The 27,168-nt window shown below is 44.6% G+C and overlaps 2 protein-coding genes across 2 annotated transcripts in view; one reads left to right on the top strand and one right to left on the bottom strand.

The window, feature by feature from the left end:
* The window catches only part of MIB1 (MIB E3 ubiquitin protein ligase 1), a 123,705-nt gene extending 122,316 nt beyond the window's left edge, over positions 1–1,389 (bottom strand). The window contains exon 1 of the mRNA XM_080684714.1: positions 915–1,389. Within this exon, the coding sequence (XP_080540840.1) occupies positions 915–1,143 (229 nt within the window). The 5' untranslated portion in view covers positions 1,144–1,389. The remainder of the gene's footprint in view (positions 1–914) is intronic.
* An 18,458-nt stretch (positions 1,390–19,847) lies between these two features.
* ABHD3 (abhydrolase domain containing 3, phospholipase) overlaps positions 19,848–27,168 on the top strand; it is a 35,409-nt gene continuing 28,088 nt past the window's right edge. Inside the window, exons 1-3 of the mRNA XM_080684816.1 lie at positions 19,848–20,152; positions 20,700–20,863; positions 23,678–23,860. Of these exons, the coding sequence (XP_080540942.1) occupies positions 20,006–20,152; positions 20,700–20,863; positions 23,678–23,860 (494 nt within the window). The 5' untranslated portion in view covers positions 19,848–20,005. The remainder of the gene's footprint in view (positions 20,153–20,699; positions 20,864–23,677; positions 23,861–27,168) is intronic.

Raw genomic sequence — 27,168 nt, 5'->3', positions numbered from 1 at the left:
CAGAAGTAGCTTATTTATGCATTCTAAAAAGTATCAAATTTTAAATTTGAACTATTTTCTACTGAATACTACTAAGGATAAATGTACATGAAAAATGAATTTGATTAAAATAAATTAGACCTTTAATTTATATTATATAAAAATTCTAGAGTCAATAACAAACAGATCCCTGAAATTTTGTGAATCAAGAAGGACACTGACTCATTGCTGTGTTATTGGGTCTTTGACAGAACCTTACATACAAAATGAGATGTTAACAAAAACATGTATCGGGTGTTTTCTATGCTTATTTTCCACTTGGGAAAAGTATTTAACAAAAAGAAATGCTTAGACTATTTTCCCTGTATTGGTATAACGATATAAAATGAAACAATTTAGATGAAAAACCATTCCACGGGGTCCCAAGCAGCATTCAGCTACCGAACTCCAAGGGGGAGGGTGGGAGGTGGGTACCAAGGGCCCTTGGCCATTGTAACCGGTGAACTAAGCACCATATGGCAAGGCAAGCCTCCCTTCTGACAGTTACCACTTGGTGTCTGATTAATTTCTGATTAATTTCAAAGGCTTATTAGACAAGCCTCTCCAGACCCCTACCCCAGACAAGGGGGAGGAGGGGAACTGTCTGTTGTCTTCCCCGGGCTTTGTGTCTTCCAGGCTGGAAAGCATCCCGGTAATGGTGTTGCTCACCTTTTCCCCTAGTGATGGGGGGGGGGGGGGGAGCGGGAGTCTTTTCTGCAAGTTTTTGTTTATTAGATACTGAACCTAAAATTCCCTTTGCCTCTCCGCTTTCCGCTCACTCCAGCCGGGCGCCGCGGGAGAGGCGTTCCACCCAGGCCTTCTCCCAGGCGGCCGCCGGACGCCCACCCCGCCTCGCCCCTTCCCCACGCGCGGCCTGGCGCCAGGCGGAGGCTTACCCGTGGGCGCGCTGTCCAGGATGCGCAGGTCGTAGGCCCCCGAGCAGCGGTAGTTGGCGGCGGTGCCGTTGTCCCACACCACCACCACCTCCTCGGGGCTCTCGAAGCTCCGGACCGTGCCCACATGGCCCTCGCCGCCGTCCTGCTTCCCCCACTTCCAGTCCGGGCCGCGGACTACCCGCGCCCCGACCCCTTCCACCATCACCCGGTTATTCCGGGAGTTACTCATCGGGGCCCCAGCGGTGGGCTCCGCTGCAGCCGCCGCTGCTGCCGCCGCCGGGGGCCCCGTGAGCGAGTCGGGCCCAGGCCGGCCTCTCGGCGCCGGCGGGGGCGGCAGCGAGCCGCGGGGAACGTGGGGGTAACTCTCGGGGGCGGCGGCGCGATCCCCGCCGAGCCCACCGCCACTCCCCAGCCGTCGCCGTTGCCACCGCCGCCGCCGCCGCGCCCCCGCTCAGACTGGACGCCGGACCGCAGCGACTCGGAGGCGGAGGAGGCGGCGGCGGCGGCGGCGGGCGGGTGGACGGGAGGGGAGGGGGGGAGGGCGCCGTGGGCGGGGACTCCTCCGCTTCCTCCCGGCTCCCGACCGGGCGACAGCGACGGCCGCCAGGAAACCACGCTCTCCCCCGGCCGGGAACGCGGGGAGCGCAGGGAGCCGAGTGAAGCTAGCCCGGGGGGTCGTCGAGGACGGCGGGGGGCAAGCTTCACTGCCGGCCTTTTCTCTCCCCCGGCCCCTCGCTTCGGGTGGGCGCCCGAGGACGGGGCCGCCTCCTCCCCGTGGGCAGAGGTGGTACCACCCGGCGTCCGGCGAGCGCCCCTGCCCAGGGGCCCCCGCTCTCAGCCCCACGCACGCCGCCGCGCTCCGCCCAGCCACGGAGTCCCCTCCGGGCGTCAGCGACTCCACATCCGGGTACTGGCGCACCCAAGGCCGGAGCAGCACCTTCTCTTAGCGACTGGGAGCGGGAGCCTCAAAAACAGCAGGGTGGGAAGGGCTTTGAAGGGTCGCGCGACCCGGGAAAGAAAGGAGAGGGAAACCGACCCCTAAGCGTCAGTCCAGGGCCCAGGGAGAGTGCGCATGCGCGCGCCACGAAAGAGAGAAAAAGAAAAAAAAGGAAAGAAAAAAGGCGGAGTGGTGGGTGGACGCCCGGCTTCAGCCTCGGGTGATGGAGAGGCGGCTCCTAGCAGTTTCCTACCGGTGGTGCGGCGCACCCCATTAGCTGTGAGGAACGGGGCGGGGCGAGGAACTCCGGCTGGCGGGCCTGGCGGTGGGGCTGGAGGAAGTGAGGGTGGGGATGCGACCGGGTAACTGGGTTGCTATGATGAGGTCAGTCCTTATGTTCTAAGTGTGAATTTGGGATTCCGTGTTGTTTTAGTCTTTTTTGTTTTTTAACGGGGCGGGGAATAGTACAGATTATGGCATAGATTAAGGGCAACCTGCATTTTTGCATGTGTAAATTGAAAACATTTCAAACTAGAATGGATGATTTTAGCAGAGTGGTACTGAATGATGTGTGTCTTGCCTTCATGCGGAGCCAGAGTGGTAAGTAGACTCCAAACAGCAAGCTTCCAGGAAAGTTTACAAGCACCTTACCCGTTGATAACCCACACACCCACCCACCACATAATTTAATGCCAATCACAAAATACAACTTTGAAATGAAAATAAGAGGACTGTAACAGTGGTTTCTGATAGCTGTTATTTAAATGACTGTTGTGGAGTGAACACAAGTAAAGACCACTGGAGTCCAGACCAAATTAAAATTTAGGGAGCCTTTATTGCTGGCCGGCGACTGTCCCCTCTCCACTCAGGGAGATCAGAGAGCAGCCCCGACCCTTTGTGTCTGACCGTATTTAAACCCATTCACTACATCCTGTTTTTGCAGAGCAAACAGTCTAAAACAATTTAAAACAAAGGAGTTCTATCCAATTAAAAAATATACCTGGCATGGCGTTGAGATTATGGGCATATCTAGTCTCTGGCCTACAAGGTCAGACAGCTAAATTTATCTTCCTCATTACTCAAGCAGGCTAAAGCAGGCTAGAAAGCAAAGTTAGAATAAGAGTCCGTCTTAAAAAAAAAAAAAAAAAAAGAATTCCAAACAGTAGTTTTACAAAATAGGGGTTAGCCTTCTCACTAGGAGGAAACATGCTCAAAAATTCCCACTCTCCACAACAATGACATTATGATGCCCTACCCTAGCCAGTTTGACTCAGTGGATAGAGCGCTCGCCTGCGGACTGAAGGGTCCAGGGTTCGACTGGTCAAGGGCACATGCTGGGGTTGCAAGCTCGATCCCCAGTAGGGGGTGTGCAGGAGGCAACTGATTGGTGATTCTCTCTCATCATTGATGTTTCTATCTCTCTCCCTCTCCCTCCCTGAAGTCAATAAAAATATTTAAATAAATAAATAATAAAATAAAATAAATGAATGACATGAAGTGTAGGATTTAAAATCATGTTTCACAGCCCAGCACGGATGCATTGTAAGCATACTGTTGCTTTTCCTGGAAGTCAAAGGAGCAGGGAATATTCCAGCAGAATTGAATAATCAAGTGAAAAGAAAGGAGACATAAAATGTAACCAATGAATTATGTAGTGAAATCAATGTTCTCAATTTTTTCTTGTAAATAAAATAGGAAAATACCAATATGGAGTCCCAAAGGCCAAGTAGAACTAATTTTAGAAACTAAACAAATAAAATATTTGCTCAAAAATAGACCAGTCAAATTTCTAGCAATGTCAAACATTTTCATTCTGGAAATTTTTTTTTCTTTATACATTCTTTTTTTTTTTTGTTACTGTTACTTTTTAAATTTATTGTTGAAAGTATTACAGAAACTTTCCTCCATTGCCTCCCTCCAGCTCCTACTCCCTTCCCAGGCCTTCATCGCACTATTGTCTATGTCCATGGGTTACACATATTTGCATGTAAGTTCTTTGGTTAATCTCTTTCTGCACCCCTCCCCCCCTTTCATCCTGGAATTTTTAATGTGCTCATGCTGACATTGCTCAACTACAACTAATCAATTAAAGACATTTCAGAATTCCTGCTCTACCAACTCTTTCTTCTTTCTCTGGGATCTTTTCTGATTTCCTTCTTTCCTTGTTAACCAGTTAAATTGATCACGTGAATTAATAAGTTGATGAAAAGATTTTAGAAAATTTATAGCCACTGCACAAGTTATACTTGTCATTAACTTTGTAACTTAAAGTAAGTTGACTCAAGTAAAGGCCAATCACAATGTTAGATTCTTAATGGTGCAACCTTGCATTTTATATCAAACACAGTATATTAATAATTGCTTTCACATGTTTATGTTTTATCTCACCCAAGAATTTTATACTTACTAAGATATAGTCTAATATTTAGGTAGGCATTTATTCTTTTTGTTAACATTTATTTATTTATTTACTTACTTATTTTTAACATTTTATCATTTTTTATTTTCAATTACAGTTGAAATACATTATTACATTAGTTTCAGGTGCACACCAGATTAGACATTACATAACTTAATAAGTGGTCATCCCAGTAAATCTGGCACCCATCTGACACCATACATTGTTATTAGAATACTAGAGGCCTGGTACACAAAATTCGTGCTGGGGTGGGGGGGTCCCTCCGCCCAACCTGCACCCTCTCCAATCTGGGAGCCCTCAGGGCATGTCCAGGACCTCTGGCTCCTATCCACTCTGCCTGACTGCCTGATCCCCCTAACTGTCCTCCCCTGCCGGCCTGATTCCCCCTAACTGCCCTGCCCTGCTGGCCTGATCCCCTAACTGCCCTCCCCTGCCAGCCTGGTCACCCCTAACTGCCCTCCCCTGCCAGCCTGGTTGCCCCTATTAATTTTTTCTTTTAATCTTATCCCCTTCACGCACAATTGTATTTTACTTTCTTATTAGCTTCTCTCTCTCACACAATTTTTCGCCTTTATGTAACACTTTTTCCTACTGACTCATCATTTATAAACTTTTCTTTCCTCCTTATTTCCTACTACTGTTCCATCATCCTTCTTCCCATCTTTCTCCTACCCTCCATCCCTCCCTCCCCACATTCCTTCTTTCCTTTATCTTTACCCCTTCCCACCCTCCCCTTTTCCTTCCTTCTCACCTTAATTTTTTCTTCACTTCTTCCCTCGGACCTGCTTTGCTCCCTCCCCCATTTCTTCCTTCTTTCCATTCTTCTTTTAAGCTCTACCAGCTCCCCTTTAAAACTTTTCTTCCCACCCTCTTTCTCTGTCATCCTACCTTTCCCATACATTCTTCTCTACTTACTTCTACTGTTTTAATATCTATCTATGCCTAATTTTTCACTATCATTTATCTTTTTTCTTTGCTGACTCCTACTTTTAAAATCTGTCCCCAGTACACAACTATACTTGATTTTCATTATAGCTCTTACAGTTCACTCATACATCCTCTTTCCTTCTTTAACTCTGCTCTCTACTGACTCCTTTATAAAATTCTTCCCTCCCTCCTTCCCTTCTTAACGCTTCCATTGGGGGAGGGGGCGTTAACCCCCAGACCAGGGCTCAGCCTTGGCCAGGTGTTCTCCATCCCCCCTTCCGCAGCCTCCCCACCGCTGTCCTGCTCCCATTTCCTACCTGGGATGCCCGGCCCAGCGAGGGTGGCTGAGGCCCGCTGCTGCCATGAAGGCCTCGGACCGCCCTCCACTCTATCCTGGACCCATGGGTGCCTCCCCGCCAACAGCTGCCACCGCCCTCCTCCCGCATCTGGGTGGGGCTCCCCGCTCCATTCCGCCTGCACCTCCCCCTCCCCAAAGCGCACCTGCTCCGTCCGTGCCCCCCCCCCACCGCAGTCGCCACCCCCTCCTGCGTGCAGCCCCGTTTTTCCTTCCCTTTTCCATTCCTGCATCTTTTTCTTGTTCCCTTTCTGTATTTCTGTTTCTCCTCTCAGCCTGTCTGCATGCAGGCCTGCCTTTCTCTCCCTCTCCTCTCTTATCCCCTCCTATCGTATCCTATCCTACCCTGGGCCTTGCAGCTGCCTGAGCAGAGGGTGGAGACACAGGCTGCTGATCCGGTCGTGACGTGACACTGTAATGGACAATTTGCATATTCCTCTATTATATATATAGATTATTGACTATATTCCCTATGCTGTGCTTTACATCCTGGTGACTATTCTGTAACTACCAATTTGTACTTCTTAATCTCTTCTCCTTTGTCGACCATCCTCCCAACCCCTGTCTCATCTGGCACTGTCAAAATGTTTTCTGTCTATAAGTCTTCTGTTCTCATTTATTTTATGGTGGTTTTTTTTTTAGAGTCCATTGCTAATAGATGAATTATTGTCATTTTATTGTTCATAATTTTTATTTTTGCCCCTTCTTCTTACAGAGGACCCTTTAACATTTCATGTTATACGGGTTTGGTGATGATGAACTCCTTTAGCTTTTGCTTGTCAGAGAAGCTCTTTATCTGTCCTTCAATTCTAAATGATAGCTTTGCTGGTAGTAATCTTGGTTGTAAGTCCTTTCTTTTCATCACTTTGAATATTTCTTGCCACTACTTTCTGGCCTACAAAGTTTCTATAGAGAAATCAGCTGACAGTCTTACGGGAGCTCCCTTGTCTAACTGCTTTTCTCTTGCTGCTTTTAAGATCCTCTTAAAATTTTAATTTTGATGTGTCTTGGGTGAGCCTCTTTGGGTTCTTTTTGTTTGGGACTCTGTGTGCTTCCTAAACTTGCATGTCTATTTCCTTCATCAAGTTAAGGAAGTTTTCTGTCATTTTTTTTTCTTTCTTTTTTTAAAATATATTTTTATTGATTTTAGAGAGGAAAGGGGAGAGAGAGAGAGAGATAGAAACATCAATGATGAGAATCATTGATCAGCTGCCTCCTGCATGCCCCCTAATGGGGATCAAGCTGCAACCCAGGCATGTGCCCCACTGGGAATTGAACCATGACCTCCTGGTTCATAGGTCAGTGCTCAACCACTGAGCCACACCAGTGGGGCTCTGTCATTATTTTTTCAAATAGGTTTTCAATTTTTTGCTCTCTCTCCTCTCCTTCTGATACTTCCATGCTGAGAATGTTGGTGCACTTGAAGTTGTCCCAGAGACTTCTTCACTATCCTCATATTTTGATTTTTTTTTTTATTTTGCTATGCTGATTGGGTGTTTCTCCCTTCCTTATATTCCAAATCATTGATTTGATTCTCAGCTTCATCTATGCTACTGTTGATTCCCTGTAAATTATTCTTTATTTCAGTTAGTATAGCCTTCACTTCCGACTGGTTCTTTTTTATGCTGTTGAGGTTCTCACTAAGTTCATTGAGCATCCTTATACCCAGTGTTTTAAACTCTGAATCTAGTATATTGCTTGTCTCCATTTTGTTTAGTTCTTTTTTCTGGAATTTTGTTCTGTTCCTTCATTTAGGCCATGTTTTTTGTCTCCTCATTTTGGCAACCTCCTTGTGTTTGTTTCTATATATTAGGTAGAAGTGCTAAATCTACCAGACTTGGTAGCATGACCTAATGTAGTAGCTGTCCTGTAGAGGTGCCCCCCCCCCACCCACCCCCTGCAAGGGGCTGTACACTCTCCTGTTGTAGTTGAGCCTTGATTGCTGTTCGTACATCAATGGGAGGGATTTACCCAGGCCAATAAGCTACAGGAACTGGCTGTGACGACTGACTAGCAACCTCCAACCACTGCAGAGGATCAGCTGTGCAGGAGCCCACAGGGCTGTGGTGCCCACTGAGCCTACCCCTTACGTGTGTTGTTTTTGGAGGTAGTTGGGTGGTGCTTCAATATGGTCTGAAGCTGTCCACTGGGTACACTGGCTCTGGGGTCTCCTGAGAGGTGCAGGCCAAGGTCAGCCACTGCCTGTGTTCTGCCCAGGGCCACCTGGCATGAGCTACAAAGTGATCTGCAGATGGTTGCTACTTGTGCTGGGCTTGGAGGTGCCCAGGAGAGGCCAAGCTGGGAACCAAGACTGGCTGCTGCTATTGCAGAGCCTGGGAACATTTAGTAAGAGGTATGGGGCTCAATGAGGCAGATGCCTCTTGTTTGAGAGGTTTTTAGGAAAATCTGAAGCATGAGCCAAGACAGGCCATTTGTATGGAAAAGCCACTGGAAACACCTGTCGTGGGCCCAAGAGTTGAATGCAGTGGGGCCTCAGGGAATCATCAGGGTGGGGCAAACATTGTGAGCCAGGTTGATAGAAACTGCTGGTTCTGTGGGGGAAAGGCTCATCAAAGGAACAATAGCTTCTGCTAACACTCTGTCAGAGAGAAAGCTGCCCCTCCAGTTTTCATCCTGATTCCAAACAATTCACTTCCTCTCATTATGTCTCTGGTGCCTTTCAAGCTGCTGTCTCTGCCCTTCCACCTAGCACTGTAGCTCAGAGTGTGTGAATCCAAGTAAGTCCCCGTACAGGCACTTTAAGAGGAACTGCCTGCGACTACCGCAACCTCAGTCTCCCTGTGCCTCAATCCCCACTGGTTTTTATAGCCAGAAGTTATGGAAACTTCTCTTCCTGGCACTAGAACCCTGGGCTGGGAGACCTGGTTCGGGCTGAGACTCCTCGTTCTTCAGGGGGCCTCCATAGCCGAAATATCCCTCACTATTTTTATCCACCATATGTGGTTATGAGACCAGCCCATCCTTGTCACCAGCCCTCCTACCAGTCTCCATGTGGCTTCTTTAATTCTGTAGTTGTAGGACCTCCATTCAGCTCCATTTCAGGAGGTTCTGAATGATGGTTGTTCTGAGTTTGGTTGTAATTTTTTTTTTAATATATTTTATTGATTTTTTACAGAGAGGAAGGGAGAGGGATGGAGAGTTAGAAACATCGATGAGAGAGACACATTGATCAGCTGCCTCCTGCATGCCCCCTACTGGGGATGTGCCCGCTGCCTCCTGCACGCCCCCTACTGGGGATGTGCCCGCAACCAAGGTACATGCCCTTGACCGGAATCGAACCCGGGACCCTTCAGTCTGCAGGCCGACGCTCTATCCACTGAGCCACACCGGTTAGGGCTTGGTTGTAATTTTGATGTGATTGTGGGAGGAGGCAAGTACATGTTTAAACACTTATGCATCCACCCCCTTATTAAATACATTGTAAACTATCAACACTATCATGTTGTTAAGACTATTTCAAGGTGTTTAAGTTAATATTGTTTGCCAATGGTCTCTAAATATTTTTGATCATAGATATTTTCAGTGCAAAATTTTTGAACATGTACTTCCAATATATATATACTTATTTTTGTATAAATTATATATGTACTACCATGTCACATGTTATAAAACATACTCAAAGTAGAAATTATAAGAGGATAAGATATAAAATATATAAAGCCCCAGTTGGTTTGGCTCAGTGGATAGAGCGTCAGCCTGAGGACTGAAGGGTCCTGGGTTCAATTTTGGTCAAGAACACAGGCCCGGGTTGCAGGCTCAGTCCCCAGTAGGGGGCATGCAGGAGGCAGCAGATCAATGATTCTCTCATCATTGATGTTTTTATCTCTCCCCTCTCCCTTTCTCTCTGAAATCAATCAATCAAATAAACAAACAAACAAACAAACAAATAAATAAATAAAATATATAGAAATGTTTTCATACTTCCCTCACTTTTCTGCATTTCTAGATGTTTAAATTGGTATTCTCCAGACACACACTAATTTGACTACTGTGTCATACATGTGTCTGTCATGTTTAAAACCCATTCATTTGGCACATATGTTTGCTTATCTGCCTGTCTGTTCAGAAATATGTAGGGTCATTCAAAACTAGTAAGATTTTTATTCCGACCATAAGTAAGATGAAATCAATTAATCTTTGCCCCAGAAATGAAGTAGTTTTACTATTCATCTACTATTCTACTACTATGAATGAATTTGTGACTGCTTTACAGTCTACAAAAATGTATAATATTTGGAGAGCAACTATAAGTTAGAGTTACATCTAGCACATATCACTCAGTAACATTATGTAGTCTAGAATTCAGCCACATCTAACTAAAATGGAAGAAAAATGTAGCTTAGCTGAGTGCTCAAGAAGAAAAGTATATCATCTAGTGTCCACTTAGAAAAACATAGACCACTATAAATATTCAAACAGATGGAATTTAATCCAACAAATGGTCTGCTAAAGTGCTGTAAGGACTGCAGACGCCAAAAGAGATTAATAACTGGAAAACACCATCCCCCAGGACTAGAGGAAGAAAAGAGAAAATGATGTTATCTAGGACCCATGAGGCTGCTGATATTGGAACCACTGCTGTTTTGTGGTAAGCTGGGAGCCCAGGCTCACACTAAGCTGCAGAGAACCAGGAGCCCAAAGTCCCCACCTTTGTCACTACCACTGCCAAAGTCAGAGCTCCATGAGTGCAGGGCACACACACTCTGCTGCTGCAACCCTGTAACTGCCCTGCCCGAGCAGGAACCCAGAAGCTGCCAGAAATTCCAGCAGAAACAAGAAACAATAACTGGCTTCTCCTCTTTTCAGTTGGTCTCCCATCGGTCTGCCACAAATAACAGGAATAGTTTACCCTGTTGGGTACTCAGCACCATTCTCACCCTTCTACCATACTGAAACTTCCACATAACAAAGAAATAACATCATGCATCTGCCTAACAGGATGCAACTATTCCACTTAAAATGAAGATACTTTCACCCTGTCTCCCCAACGAGTTTTCCTGATTGTATAGATTTTTAAAAAAAATGACTTAAGGTGCCCATCTCTTTAATTCACTGTGATTAATAGCCACCAAAGACCTATGGGAGCTAAAACATTCTGACTGCCACATTCTGGTCCTCACACTCATTTTAGTAACTGCATTCACTGAGTCTTTAGTGAGTAAGCACTGATACCTGCCCTATGTTCCTCTGGCTTGAAATCAAAGAACCTATTTCAATGGAGAAATCTCCCACCATCATCCCTGACCTGCAGATGGCAGCCTCCATGAGCTTTTTAAAGATTCTGGTGATCCCCTCATCAACGCATTTCTCAACATCCTAGTGAACATGGTGTTCTCGGGAACAACTTTTCCTGCTCCCAAAGTTTTTGGTTTCTTTCCTTGAAATTACACCAGGGAAGTTTTGGTGTCTTAACCTACTGAAAGTACTAGTAAGCCACTATTAACTCCTGTTTTCAGTCAATCGACCTGCTACATGAACTACACATTATACCTGGAAATGGTTAAGTGCTCCCATATTGATAAGTTCAGTCCAATTCAATGTTAAGTTCTGTTCTTTGTGTTCTTTTACTGGCACTTGTAGAATCCATAGAATCCTACACATATTCTAAGGTCTCTGACAATATAAATTTGCAAAATGTTGCAATTGCGGGGCAGGGAGGGGTGGAGATATAATCTAGCTTCTCCCAAGTCAAACAAGGAACTACATTAGATGAATTTGCTAAAGGGTCTTCAATCAAGGGAAGTCTAGTCACCTCCAACATGGGGGAAAGGAATGTTTTGGTTGGCAAAGAAAGATTAGAGGAATGAAATAAGACAATTTTAAAAAAAAGAACACATTTAATGCACATAACAACTAGGTAGATCTCAAGGGCATTATCTCAAAGGATTACATACTATATAATTCTATGTATATAACATTTTGAAGTGACAAAATTAGAGTGATAGAGGAACAGATCAGGTTGCCAGGGGTTAGAGTTGGGGGAAGAGTGTGACTATTAAGGGTAATGCAAGAGTTTCTTTGTGGTAAAGGAACAATTCTGAATCCTGATTGTTGTGTATTTATATATAGAATCCACACATATGATAAAATTTCATAAAACTGTGCATGCCCAAAAAAGGAATGCATGTAAAAACTGGCAAAATCTGAATACAGTCTGTACCTGAGTTGATAATATTGTACCAATGTTAGTTTCCTAGTTTTCATAAGGTGCTATGGTTATGTAAGATCTTATCATTGGAGGAAACTGGGCAAAGGGTACATGGGAACTCTGTGTGTTTTTAAATATATTTTTTTATTGATTTCAGAGAGGAAAGGAGAGAGAGAGAAATAGAAACATCAGTGATGAGAATTATTGATTGGCTGCCTCCTGCATGCCCCCTGCTGGGGATCGAGCCTGCAACCCAAGCATGTGCCCTTGACCAGAATCGAATCCAGGACCCTTCAGTCTGAAGACTGATGTTCTATCCACTGAGCAAACCCAGGTAGGGTGAGAACTCTGTATTTTTTGCAACTTTTCATGAGTCTTATACTATTTTTAAAAAGGAAGTTAGTAAAAAAGAGAAAGAAGGGGAACATGGGGGTTTAAGTTTCTCAGATTTATCTTAATCCATCCAAATGTCTTCATTCTAATTCTCAAGAATTCCACTTTTTTTCTAATCTGTGCCCTGACACTTATTTAGAAGGGATTCTGGGTCCTCAGTGATATCATTGCACTGATGAGTTAAACTATCCTGGTATTTCCTTTTCTACTCTGCTTCTAGACCTCTTTTATATGAGATTATAAATATCCTTCATGTTTAAGTGTTTTTTTATATCCTTCTTATTCAGTTGTTTTTGTAACTTGAAGCTGCATGCAATCCTAACTAATTCAAAGCTGCATGCAATCCTAACTTATTCAAATTCTTGACATAATTAGTATATTATTTAACCACTTTACTCTCTAAGGACTTCCATCCTCTTTCTTTTTAAAATTGTCTTTTTTTCTAAACAATCAACAACAATGTAATATTAGTTGGAAAATATTTATTTCAAAGAACAGAAAATTCAACTCAAATTGGCTTAACCAAAAGGAGAAATCTATTAGATCATGTAGCTGAAACAAACAAATACACACACACAAAAAACAGAAGTTCTGGGTTAATATGTATACTGACTTAGCTCAAACAGCATCTTTATGATTCAGTTTTTCTCCAGTTCTCATTTCTGCCTTTCCTTTTCTTTGATTCCTTTGTAGTCACCAAGTGGCCTCAAGCTCCGAGCTTCATTCACTCTTACTGCTAGAAGTTCCAGCAGAAAAGAGCTCCCCTACCCTCTCCCAACAGTCCCAGCAATAGTCTCCTTGTGACACAATGACTCTGAATGGAGCATGTATCTATCCTTGAACTAATTCGGAGGTCATGATAGGCCTGGATGTCATGTCACTCTTCAGTTGGGTGAGTTGTCAGCTCTACTCAAAGCTCTTGGTCCAAGAGTGGAAGGAAGGAAACCTATGCCAATGAAAGTGGGATAAATGCTCATGAAAAAGTTGTTTTAGAAAATAAATATGTACTAATGATTGTGTTGGAACATACCTTGCCATGTTTAAGCTGAAATTAATTCTGAAACAGATTTAGAGGAAATCATCTGGCATTTTAGATAGCGTCAGCTTTTTGAATAGAAACAATGTGGTGGAAAGAAATGAGGCATTGGTTCTAGCTTAACACTGAGGCATACTAGCTCTGTGAGCTTCAGCAAAATCACCTAAGTTCTCTGGTCCTGGTTGCCTCACATATAAGACAAAAGAGTTAATAATATTTGTACGTATAATGATTCTTGGTTCTTTTTTTTTTAAATGTGGATTTCTTTCTTTTTTTTTTATTAATTTCAGAGAGTAAGGGAGAGGGAGAGAGAGAGAAACATCAATGATGAGAGAGAATCATTGATCGGCTGCCTCCTACTGGGGATCCAGCCCACAACCTGGGCATGTGCCCTTGACCGGAATCGAACCCTGGACCCTTCAGTCCTCAGGCCAACGTTCCATCCACTGAGCCAAACCAGCTAGGGCTCTTGGTTCATTTTTTTTTAATATATCATAATATACTTAGGTTTGATAAGTGCCAATGGTTGGTGTTAGATGAGTCACAACAAACATTTCTGTGGCCAAATTTGCCAGAAGTGAAAGCATATTAGGGTCATAAGTTTTGTCCTGTTTGTGCCAGGTTGGCTCTTAAAGGCACTCTGCTCATAGGTGCCGGTCTTTGTGAGCTGAGGCATACTTGCATCACCCCACCAATTTGTACTAACACCACAGATCCCAACCAACAAATAGCACTTCTCCTTTGTCTTCCCAAGTTAGTTTCACCAATAGTAACAGCTTAAGTGATGCAACAAGACTCTGGTGAAACCTTAGATCTGTTTTGGTTTTTTCTCCAGGACGACATTACAGAGCAATTGTTCCCTCCTGTTGGCATGTGATCAAACACTCAACATATAAACTCCAGCAAGTCCTCATGTTACCAGGAACCCTTTTGAGTGTTTTCAGGCATTCCATTGCAGAAAAAGATGGGAATTGGCAATGAATCCAATTATAATTCTTAGTGCCAACTGTACAAACTTTGTGTTGTTTTTATTTATTTTTTAATTACATATTATATTATTTTGTATTAATTTCAGATGTATAGCATAGTGGTTAAACAATCATATACCTTACAAAGTGTTCCCCCTGATATTTCCAGTATCCACCTGGCACCATATATAGTTATTACAGTACTAGAGGCCCGGTGCACGAAATTCATGCACTCAGGGCAGGGCTCCCTCAGCCCGGCCTGCGCCCTCTTGCAGTCTGGGAGCCCTCAGGGGATGTCCAACTGTCGGCTTAGGCCCGCTCCCCACAGGGAGCGGGCCTAAGCCGACAGTTGGACATCCTTAGCACTGCGCGGAGGTGAGAGAGATTCCCACCGCTGCCTGGTCGTTCCGCCATTGGCTGAAACTGGCTCTCCAACATCCCCCGAGGGGTCCTGGATTGCGAGAGGGCATAGGCCAGGCCGAGAGACCCCACCGGTGCACAATCGGGGCTGGGGAGGGACGTGGGAGGGCTCCAGGGCATGTCCTGCCTGTGTCGCTCAGTCCCAATCAGCCAGACCCCAGCAGCAAGCTAACCTACCAGTTGGAGCATCTGTCCGCTGGTGATCAGTGCACATCATAGTGAGCAGTTGAGTGGCCTTAGCATATCATTAGCATATTACGCTTTGATTGGTTGAATGGCCAACCAGATGACCGGACACTTAGCATATTAGGCTTTTATTATATAGGATTATTTCCTATGCTGTATTTTATATCCCATGACTATTCTGTAACTACCAATCTGTACTTCTCAATCCCTTCACCCCCATTTCACCCAGTCCTTCAAAACCCCTCCCTTCTGGCAACCATCAGTCTTGTAACTCTGTATTTATGAGTCTGATTCTGTGTTTTGTTTGTTTGTTTATATTGTTTTTCAGGTTCTAAGGATAAGTGAAATCATATGGTATTTGTCTCACTCTGACTGACTTATTACGCTAGCATAGTATCCTCTAGGGTCCACCCAGGCTGTTGCAAATGGTAAGATTTTGTGTTTTTGTTATGGTTAAGGATATCCACTTTTTTTTGTCCAGTCATCTATCATCTATTGATGGGCACTTGGGTCTTTCAACAGTTCATTATCGGTGTATAAAAATGCCAGGGGTTTTGGAATTTTTTTTTGTATTCTGCTACTTTAGCGAATTTATTTATCAGTTCATGTCACCTGCAAATAATGACAGTTTACTTCTTTTTCTTAAATATGTTCTCATTAATTTTTAGGGAAAGAGGAAGGGAGAGGGATAGAAAGATAGAAACATCGATGAGAGAGAAACGCCCCCTTTTAGGGAATCAAGACTGCAACCCAGTCATGTGCCCTGACCAGGGATCGAACCCGGACCTCCAGGTTCCTGGGTCGATGCTCAACCACTGAGCCCCACTGGCCAGGTGACAGTTTACTTCTTCCTTTGCAATTTGGATGCCTTTTATTTCTTCTTCTTGTCTGATTGCTGCAGACATCTCTGTCTTGTTCCTGATCTTGAGGAAAATGCTTTTACTTTTTCTCCATTGAATATGATGTTAGATGTGGGTTTTTCATATATGGCCTTTACTCTGCTATGTTCCCTCTACTCTCACATTGCTGAGAAATTTTATCATAAATGAGTGCTGGATTTTGTCAAATGCTTTTCTGCATCTATTTGTATAATCATGATTTTTAGTCTTTTTTTGTTCATGTGGTGTATTGTGTTAACTGATTTACAGATATTGTACCAACCTTGCATCCCCAAAATAAATCCCTCTTGATCATGGTGTATGATCTTTTTAATGAATTGCTGGGTCCGGTTTGCTAATATTTTTTTTTAAATATATTTTTATTGATTTTTTTACAGAGAGGAAGGAAGAGGGATAGATAGTCAGAAACATCGATGAGAGAGAAACATCGATCAGTTGCCTCTTGCACACCTCCCACTGGGGATGTGCCCACAACCAAGTTACATGCCCTTGACCGGAATCGAACCTGGGACCTTTCAGTTCGCAGGCTGACGCTCTATCCACTGAGCCAAACCGGTTTTGGCTTGCTAATATTTTATTGAGGATTTTAGTATCTATGTTCATCAAGGATATTGACCTATAATTGTCTTTCTTTTTGCAGTGTCTTTTTTTTTTAAGGGCCAGGAAATGCCAAGAACAAGGGAATGATGGTATTTATTTATTTATTTTATTTTAAATATATTTTATTGATTTTTTACATAGAGGAAGGGAGAGGGATAGAGAGTTAGAAACATCAATGAGAGAGAAACATCGATCAGCCGCCTCCTGCACACCCCCTACTGGGGATGTGCCTGCAACCAAGGTACATGCCCTTGACCGGAATCGAACCTGGGACCCTTGAGTCTGCAGGCCGATGCTCTATCCACTGAGCCAAACCGGTTAGGGCTCTTTGTAGTGTCTTTATCTGCTTTTGGAATTAGTATAATGCCCACCTCGTAAAATGAGCTTGGGAGTTTTCCTTCCTCTTGAATTTTTTAAAAATAGTTTGAGACATATAGGTGTTAGTTCTTCCTTGTTGTTGTTGTTTTTTATATAAATGAATTTATTGGGTTACAAGTTTCAAGTGTACAACTTATAAAACATGATCTGCATGCTGCCTCAAGCAAAATCTCTTTCAATCCCCATTTCCCCGCCTTTGCCCACATCCACCTGCTCCCCAACCCCCACTTCCCTCCCAAAAATATGTTTTGCTTAATCCCTTCACCTTCTTTCATCCAGTCCCCCAACACCCCTCTGTTCTGACAGCTGTCAGTTGGTTCCATGTATCCATCCCTCTGTTTCTATTTTGTTCATCAGTTTATTTTGTTCATTAGATTCTACATATAAGTGAGATCAGATGGCATTTGTCTTTCCCTGACTGGCTTATTTCACTTAGCATAATCATCTCCAGATCCATCCAGGCTGTCACAAAGATTTTTCTCTTCTCTTCTTCTTTTCCTTCCTTCCTTCCTTCCTTCCTTCCTTCCTTCCTTCCTTCCTTCCTTCCTTCCTCTCCTCCTCCTCCTCCTCCTCCTCCTCCTCCTCCTCCTCCTCCTCCTCCTCCTTCTCCTTCTTCTCCTTCTCCTTTTTTTTTTCTCTCTCTCTCCAAGTAGTATGCCATTGTGTCAATGTATCACACCTTTGTATCAGTCATGTACTGATGGGCACTTGGGTTGTTTCCAGATCTTGCCTATTGTAAATAATGCTGCAATGAACAGAGGGGTGCATATATTCTTTTGAATTCATGCTTCATGCTTCTTTGGGGTGAGTGCAGGAGGCAACTAATCAATGTGTCTCTCTGTCCTCCTCCCTTCCACTCTCTGTAAAAAAAATCATTGGAAAAATATCCTCACGTAAAGATTAACAAAAAAACAAGTGTTTATTATCTAACAGTTTCTGTGGGTCAGGGGTCCAGGCATAGCTTAGCTGGGTCCTCTGCTCTGGATATACTAGGCTAGTCAAGATGTTGGCCAGGCTGCGTTTTTATTAGAGGCTTGACTGGGGAAGAATTGGCTTCTAAATTAATTCAAGGTATCAGCATAATTTATTTCCTTGAGTTATGAGTCTGAGGGCCCCATCTTTTGCTGGTTGTCAGCTAGAGGCTACCACTAGTTCTCCTCTGTGGCCCTCTCCAGCGGCAATTCATATGGCTGTTTGCTTCCTCAAGGTGGGCAGGAGAGCCTTTAGCTCCGGTGTGCTACACTAGAGTCATATAACATAATGTAATCCCAGGAGTGGTGACACCCCATCACCTTTTTAATACTTTATTGGTTAGAATTAAATCACAGGTCCTATCTGTACTCAAGGGAAAGAGATTACACATAGGCCTGGATACTGAGGGAGAGATAACTGGGGGTCATATTACAGTCTGAACTCTTATTTCCTCATCTAAATTGGAAGTAACAATTCTTGCCTTAAGGAAAATTGTGAATGTTCTTTTAACAGGAAAGAACTTGGACATCTTCCATCTCAACTATTTATTTGATAGATAAGGAACTGAGGCTCGAAAGAGTAAATGATTTGCTTAAGTTTAGTGAATGAGTTTAGAATTGTTTGCTCCCCAGTCAGAAAGCTTTCTACAAACTGTGATGCCTATGATGCCTATGATAGTTTATTTTGTGATATTATCTTAGTTTATTTTATGATATTATCACTTTATTTTAAATATTTTTTTAAGTTTTCAATTAGCAGTAACCACGCCTCAGATAAACCTCATTGGCTATGATACTGCCACTGCGCAAAACCTAAATATTTTTAATTTTAGAGAGAGAGGAAGGGGTAGGGATAGAGAGAGAGAAACATCGATGAGAGAGAGACATCAATCAGCTGCCTCCTGCACGCCCTCTACGGGGGATCGAGCCTGCAACCTGGGCATGTGCCCTGACCAGGAATCGAACCAGGACCTCTTGGTTCATGGATCAATGCTCAACCACTGAGGCACACCGGCCAGGCTGATAGTATCACTTTAAATTTAAGCAAAATGAAATATACATGTATTTATGGGGGGCAAGGCAGAAGGTAGGTGCAGGCATTATAAAGAATGTCACATGGAAATTGTCAAGTATGGCAACTACCATGTGCATTTGTGTTTCTGGGTGTGCTTGAGTACAAGAGCCAGTGAGTGAAAGAATTACTTATATTCAGGGGAAGGCTACCATATATAAAGTATAAATTATTATTCTATGGATTAAAAAAATACAGGCTCAGTGAAGGTAACTGAATTATTCTGGGTCGTGGGAACCATCAAGTTGCAATGACCAAATCAAGGCAAAATAAATTGCTCCCTTCTGGCCCATCCCCTTTCCCCAGCACTATTTATATCATTAATTTACAATCCTGTGAAATTTTCATAGTTTATACAGCCCTTACTTTTTTCCTTTTGCCTGTTTGTCTTGCCACTCTTGGTACCTCTGGGGTGTGGGAATGGATGGGGGTGGGGAGGAGCTCATAAGAAACAGATTGTTAAATCTTCTACACCTTTTAGATGTCTATAAGTATCTCCTGGCTTTAGGCATGTTGCCTTAAATAAACCTAGGAGAACCTACTTCATAAATGGTTTATCTGCATATTAGGTAATTTGAATTTCCTTCAAGTTCAAACATGAATAAACCAGTAATAGGCTTTATAATTTTTTAAAATCCCAGTTCATATTCTTGATCTCCTCATTTATTTTCAGGAACTACTCATTTAAGGCATTCTAAAGAATTCACAGAGAGGTTTTAAAATCAAGTCTGAATGTCCTCACTGTTGAATGTTTATAGAATATTTTTCCCTTTTGATAGTTGGGGGACAACACAATTTCCGGGGGGGGGGGGTGTAGAATTTTTTCACTACATAGTGAGTGCATTCTCCTAATTGGCATTAACTCCCCAAATCTTTGAATCCAACGCACACTTCTAGGGCACCTTAAACTGTTCGTTTACAGGAAGGAGTAATCCAGACCTACCGCCTTTCGGAATCATTCAAGGTCACTGGGGCAGGTATCCTGCCCGGCCCATTTCCCTCTCCGAAGTCGGCGCCCGCGCTCTCCCCACCCCTGGGGTTCCCCCAGTCTGACTGCGACCTGGAGGCGAAACCCCGTTAGCCCTCCGGCTGGCGGGGCTTGTACCACGCCTCTGGAAGGTTGCTGAGTGGCTGGCGGTGGGGGCGGTCCGGAGGAAGCTGGGGCGGAGCCGGCGGCATCTGGCGGGCAGGGCTGCACCTCCCGGGGCCGCCCGGCCGAGCCACTTGGCGGAAGCCGCACTCTGCCCGGCAGGCGACGCTCTGCTCCAGGGTCCTCCGCGCGCCGCGCCCGCTCGCCCGCCGCCTGGCCTCCCGCCGCAGGACCAGCGCGTGGCGCTCCCCGGGCCGTGCACCGCTGAGCCATGGACCTGCGGATGCTCTCTCGGGAGCTGTCCCTTTACCTGGAGCACCAAGTCCGGGTTGGGTTCTTCGGTTCGGGAGTGGGCTTATCCCTGATCCTGGGCTTCAGCGTCGCTTATGCCTGCTACTACCTGAGCAGCATTGCCAAGGTGAGCCGAGGGGAGGCGCGGGCGCCGAGGCGCAGGGCCAAGGGCGGCTTTGCTGGGAGCCACAGCATCGGGCGTAGCCCGAGGCTAGTCGCTGGCAGGAGCGAGTTGGCTGGGGACGTCCTGGGGGCGAGCATGCTGCTCCTCGGCGCTGCCCTTTCCCGGCATCCGAGGAACGCCCTTGGAGCGCGCGCGGGAAAGCTGGCCAGCCCGTGTCCGCCTGCTTGTGGTGCGGCCCCGCTCCTCGGACCGCAGCCCGGACCTTCTGACCTCGGCGCGCGGGGCGCTGCGTGTCACTGTTATGTACCCCGGCAAAGCTGCTCGGGAATGCGGGAGCACTTTTTAGAATGACTTATTTCAACTCGCCAGTCCCTGGAGGGTTGATAAACCACTCTTTAAAGTCCGTGGTGACTGTGAATTATTTGCGTCAGGCTTCCAGTAATCCGGGGGATCATCGCTCGCGCGAGGGACGAGCCCGGTCGGTTATGGTTTACAGTTGGCAGAAACTTTCTCTGTTGTGGATCCTTCACGGAACTGTCTTTCCCCACAGAAGCCCCAGCTAGTGACGGGGGGTGAGAGTTTCAGCCGCTTCCTTCAGGACCACTGTCCCGTGGTGACAGAAACATACTACCCGACGGTCTGGTGCTGGGAGAGCAGAGGGCAGACACTGCTGAGACCTTTCATCACTTCCAAGCCCCCAGTGCGGTACAGGAAGTAAGTGAATTGCCATTTTCAGTCATATCTTCAAAATCACGGTTCTGGGCATTCCGCTGGTTAGCAGAACCTCTGGTTTAGTAGAAAAAGGAGGAATGACAATGGAAAGCATGCCCCTCACCCCACACCCAGCTGCAGGAACATATCAGGTATTGCCTTTCACCATTTTTTGCGGGGGCAGGGGGTGCTCGGATGTAAATGGTTTATTTCTAGACTAGGAGACATGTTTGGGGGTTACTCTTTTTCGAAATTCATCATGCACCTGCCCCTGAGGATGAGATCCTTTGATGATATGTACAAGTTCACTGATGCTGGGGATAAGGGTGGGGGTGAGAGGATGAATTAATTTGGATTTTTGTGTGACAAACCCCTGTAAAAGGACTTTTTGATAAGCAAATGTGTTCTTGATGATAATGCCCTTGAGTGTTAAAGATATGGTCCAGAATATACCAGTAACCAGGAGATTTAAATGGTGCCTATTATTAATTTCCCTGAGTCATCTAATCCTTCTGGAGTTCCTTTGGTTGCCTGGAACTTGCACTATTTGTCTGTGAAATTTCTATATGTTCAGAGATATTATGGGAGAAGTACTTTAAATTTAAGAAGCAAATTTTGTAATAGACTCTATGGGAAGACTACATTATTGAGTCAAACAAGCCGAGAAGAGATCATATCAGCATTTTAGTTATTCATAATTCCCTGTTGAATTATTTGGCTGACCTCAATCAAATAGGTGTTAAAGGCTGGGTATTTTAGGGAAATGAGGAACTAATTAAGATAAATACTTGAGCTGGGTGGGTGTGGCTCAGAGGTTGAGCCTCGACCTGTGAACCAGAAGGTTATGGTTCCATTCCCCTACAGGGCATGTACCTGGTGGGTGGGGCAGGAGGCAGCTAATCAATGATTCTCTGTCATCATTGATGTTTCTATCTCCCTCTCCCTTCTCTAAAATCAATAAAAAAAAATATTTTTTTAAAAAGATCACCCAGCCTCCGTGGCTCAGTGGTTGAGCGTGGAACTATGAAGCAAGAGGTCAATTCCGGGTCTGGGGACATGCCAGCATTGCAGGCTCAATCCCCAGCAGGGAGCATGCAGGAAGCAGCCAATCAATGATTTTTTTAAAATGTATTTTTATTGATTTTAGAGAGGAAGGAAGAGGGAGAGAGATAGAAACATCAATGATGAGAGAGAACCATTGATATGCTGCCTCCTGCACGCTCCCTACTGGGGATTGAGCCCTCAACACAGGCATGTGCCCTTGACCAGAATTGAACCTGGGATCCTTCAGTCCTCAGCTTGACACTCTATCCACTGAGCCAAACCAGCTAGGGCCAATCAATGGTTCTTATTGATGTTTCTATCTGTCCCTCTCCCTTCCTCTCTGAAATCAATAAAAAAAATTTAAAAATCATAGTCATGAATAAAATAAAAAAGATAAATACTTGAAATACTTTGAAGTTCATTTTTATATACTACCTTTTACTAGTGTTGCTGGAAATACTTTAAGGTACTAATTTTAGAATATCCTAGCTAATAAAGAGGGAATATGCTAATTGACCATCACTCCATTCACAAAGATGGCTGCACCCACAGCTGAGGCCAAGTTCCCATAAGGAGCCTTAAGGAGCAATCAGCAGGGACCTCAGGCTACACCCTCCCCCACCCCTGTGGGGCTTGACAGGGGACCTCAGGCTGCGCCCCCCACCCGGCAGGGCTTGACAGGGGACCTCAAAAGGTGCACTTCCCATCCTGGTGCTGGGCTAGGGGACCTCAGACTGCTCTCCCTGCCCCAGTGCCAGGCTGGGGGACCTCAGGCCATGCCCCCCACCTGGCAGAGCTTGATAGGGGACCTCAGGCCACACCCCCCACCCAGCAGGGCTTGACGGGGGACCTCAAAAGGTGTACTTCCCGTCCTGGTGCTGGGCTAGGGGACCTCAGGCTGCTCCCCCTGCCCCAGTGCCTGGCCGGGGGCCCTCAGGCCGCGGCCCCCGCCCCAGCACCAGGCCAGGGGACCTGAGGCTGTGCCCCCCTGCCTGGCTGGGCTTGACAGGGGACCTCAGACTGTGCCCCCCACCCAGTGGGGCTTGACAGGGGACCTCAAGGTATACCCCCAGTGCTGGGTCTGGGGAACTCAGGCCACGCCCTCCTGCCCAGCGGGGCTTGACGGGGGACTTGAGGCTGCACCCCCCCCTGCCAGTGGGGCTTGATGGGGGACCTGAGGCTGCGACCCCTCCCGGTGCTGGGCCGGGGGACCTGAGGCTGTGCGCCCCCCTCCCCCGCCTGGCAGGGCTTGATGGGGAACCTCAGGCCATGGCCCCCACCCAGTGGGGCTTGACAGGGGACCTCAAGGCATGCCCCCTGCCCAGCGGGGCTTGACAAGGGTGGGACTGGCTGGGTCTGGATCTAGCCCAATGGCGGGGGTGGGGGGGCGGCCGGGTCTGGGTCTCATGCAATTTTGAGGTGCATGTGGGTGGGCGGGGACTTGACTCTGGGTCCCATGGTGCACCCCAGACTCTTAACAGGAGGAAGGTTTTCATATACATTTTACTAATTTTCTTTCATCTCTGACACTTCTATAAAGGGCAAATAGCAATATTAAATTATTTCCTCTAATTAATCCCCTTTTAATGTGCATGAATTTCATGCACCGGGCCACTAGTTTTTGTAATGAAAGAAAGTGATATAAGTGTGTGTTAGTGCTGAAGAAAAGTTATTTTGAGATGACCAAATACTATCTTATATTTATAGAATTAAAACACTAATATTAAGATGCAACTTGAAATACTGAATATGTCTTTGAATTATTTCTTTTAGTGAATTTATTAAAACTGCAGATGGAGGACAGATTTTACTGGACTGGTTTGATAATGATAACAGTAAGAGTTATATGGATGACAGCACCAGACCTACTATCTTATTGTTGCCTGGCCTCACTGGAACAAGCAAGGAGTCGTATATCCTTCATATGATCCATCTTAGTGAAGAACTAGGATACAGGTACTGGTGAAAGATTTTTTTTTCCATTTTTCACTTAATTAATTCTAAATGAAACACAAATTACCTTTGTTTGTTTCAGAAATACTTATTATTTCTTGCATGGATTAAGCAACCCCCTAAATTATTATTTTCTCTATTTCTTCCTTCCCCTGTTTTTTCAGGAAGATGTGTAACTGAATCATTTCATGGGAAGTAACACTTAGCATAGTAGGCACTCAGCAGATTTTGGTTGAATGAAATTAGAATCACCTAGGAATTGACATTAGACCCAGGTTTGAGAACCACTGAAGAGAGTGCTATACAGAATAGCAGATCCCTGAGAGAGTACACCGTGGCCTTCATGTCACACTCCATATTTGAGCCCTTGATCCACTTATCTTGCCTCAGATCCCAAGTGTAAAAAATATTCAAAATCAGCTTGTAGGTGTCCTTATTTTTCCAAAGGTGATCTGTGCCTCTTTGCATGTCCACATGGCTAGTGTTCAGTTAATGATATCACGCCATTTTTGGAAAACCATTATTCAACTTGGTTAGCAGATGCAATTGACTTAGCAATATTAAATTTCAGGTTCACCTCTAAAATCTTAAAATAGTCATTGTGAAAGGTACTGCTTTTTTGTGCCTCAGTCTTTTTCAGCTGATAGTAATTATTGTAATGTAACACTCTGAGTTGCATTTAGAATTGTATCTTATGTTAAACTTGAAATACTATTTGTGTGAAAAACTGAGGTTGAGTTTATATTAATAAAAATATTTGTATATACAACTGTAATAGTGTCAACAATATAAATAAAGAGAAAATATTTTTATATAAAGGGGAAAATGCCAGAAGAGTTATTTCAATTTTGACAAGTTAACTCTGATCTTTTATAGATAAAGCACATTTTGTCCATGAAGTGACAATCTCTGAGAAGCTTTGATATGGTGTTTCAGAATTATGGTTTCCATGAAAATTGCACTAAGCAATATCAGAAATTTATCATTATTTGATGTTTAAGCACCAATGTGAGGCTTGATTCCAATTTTTTTGCTAAAACTTAGTCATGCTCAAAAAGTATAGATCATAAAGCCTTTTGTACATATTTAAATTGCTGATTCTATACTTGGCCTGATCTATCTCCCAAGATTTAGAAAGTACTTTTAAAAACAATGCAGTTAAAACTCAGGGACTGAATCTAATAAGTCTTAGAGTTGCCAGTATGCATGGCTTTCTTCCATCATTTATAAAAGTTGCCAAATTTTTTTTTAATATATTTTATTGGTTTTTTACAGAGAGGAAGGGAGAGGGATAGAGAGTTAGAAACATTGATGAGAGAGAAACATCGATCAGTTGCCTCCTGCACACCTCCTACTGGGGATGTGCCCACAACAAGGTACATGCCCTTGACCAGAATCAAACCTGGGACCCTTCAGTCCACAGGCCGACGCTCTATGCACTGAGCCAAACCAGCTAGGGCGAAAGTTGCCAAATTTTATTACCAAACTAGAGGCCCAGTGCACGGATTCATGCACCGATGGGGTCCCTTGGCCTGGCCTGCGCCCTCTCACAATCTGGGACCCCTCAGGGGATATCGGATAGCCGGTTTCGGCCCGATCCCCACAGGCCTGATCCAGACAGGAGGGAGCCTGGTCCTGTGCATTGAGCATCTGTCCCCTGGTAGTCAGTGCGCATCATAGCGACCGGTCATTCGATCGTTCAGTCATTCGGCTGCTTAGGCTTTTAGATAGATAGATAGATAGATAGATAGATAGATAGATAGATAGATAGATAGATGATAGATAGATAGATGATAGATAGATAGATGATAGATAGATTTTATTACCATTTCATTACACTGTGCTTCAAAGCTGTTGGGAGGTTCTAACTTCCCTAAGGGTTAAAATGTCTTCGATGGATTTAGAAACTTTATTGAGAATATATGATACAAGGAAGGCTTTGTGTTAGGTACTACATGGAGATACAAAGAGTTGTGAGAAGTTGTCCTTGCCTCAAGAAGTTTATGCGAGGGGAGGCTGGATCAGGTCACTGTCAGATGCTTGAAGACCCAGTTTATTTGGGTTCAGGGAAATCTAACACTGAATCGGGTAGCAGAATGCATGGATAAGAATGGTCAATAAATTTTTCAATAGCCTTTGGGCCTATCCTCACTTATTTTTAATTGACAAGGCATCTCTGAATCTAAGTTGGAGAGAGTGTATTAGTTAGCTTTTGCTGTATAACAAACTATCTAAAACTTAGTGGCTAAAAACAACAACCATTTTGCTCACAATTCTGTAGGTCAGCAATTTGGGCTGAGCTCAGCTGGGTAGTTCTTCTGGTCTTGGCTGGAATCATTTGTGTATTTGTGGTCAGCAGCCAGAATAACTCCGTGCTTGGGGACCCTTTACAAGGATGACTCATCTCAGCTCCACATAGTCTCCACATCAAGCTCACCCTGAGGTTGTTCATTTGGTGGCAAAGGGTTCCAAACGTGCAAAAGTGAAAGCCACATGGCTTCTTGAAGCCAAAGCTGAGAACCCTCACAATGTTGCTCCTACTGCATTCCAGTAAAACGAAGTCACTTTCTAGTTGAAGCAAGTCAGCCCAGAGTCAAAGAGTAGGGAAAGAGACTCCACCTCTTGACAGACATGAGGAGCTACAAACTATTTTTGCAATCAATCAAAGACAGTCAGGTAGTTGCAAAGACCACTGAGGTAAAAAATGCATCTGGAACTTTGGCACAAGGCTGGGTTGAGTTCTTAGGTGGCAAAACAGATCTAAGTCGTTGATACTGTAGCATGGGGTCTAGTAGGTAACATAGCTTGTGGAAGGCTGTGTAATGTGGGGGAATGTACATGGGCCTTAGAGCCAGGCCTGGATTCAAATGTTGGAACTGCCACTTATTTAGTGACCCTGGGCAATTAATTTTTAACTTCGCCAATCACAGTTTCTTACTAGAGAGTTTAATGAATCAGAATGTATAAAGTACTTGGTTGAGTGCCCTGAACAAAGTGGGTCTTTAGAAATGTTCAGGTTTTCCTTCTCAAGTCTGTTTCCTGATCAACAGAACATTTTTAAAAATATAATTTAAAGAGCAAGTACAAGTAAATCTACCTCTTGGAAATATAAACATCTAGTTTCTTTTCAGGACTGCTTGGGTATTATTATAATGTCTGTTGTACAATCGTGTTTCATAGGGAGTATGAACGCCCCAAGATCATGGCAGTGCACTTGCCTTTGGTCCCAGTTACTATCTTATGTAAAGACTGAGTGTATAGGGAGAGTCATGATTTCTGTCAGGTCACCAGGGAACTGTTGATGCTTTACT

The sequence above is a fragment of the Plecotus auritus genome, assembly GCF_963455305.1.
Source record: "Plecotus auritus genome assembly, chromosome: 8".
In the NCBI taxonomy this organism is placed as follows: domain Eukaryota; kingdom Metazoa; phylum Chordata; class Mammalia; order Chiroptera; family Vespertilionidae; genus Plecotus; species Plecotus auritus.
Note: the sequence above shows the minus strand (reverse complement) of the source record. Positions and strands in the feature narration are given on the sequence as shown.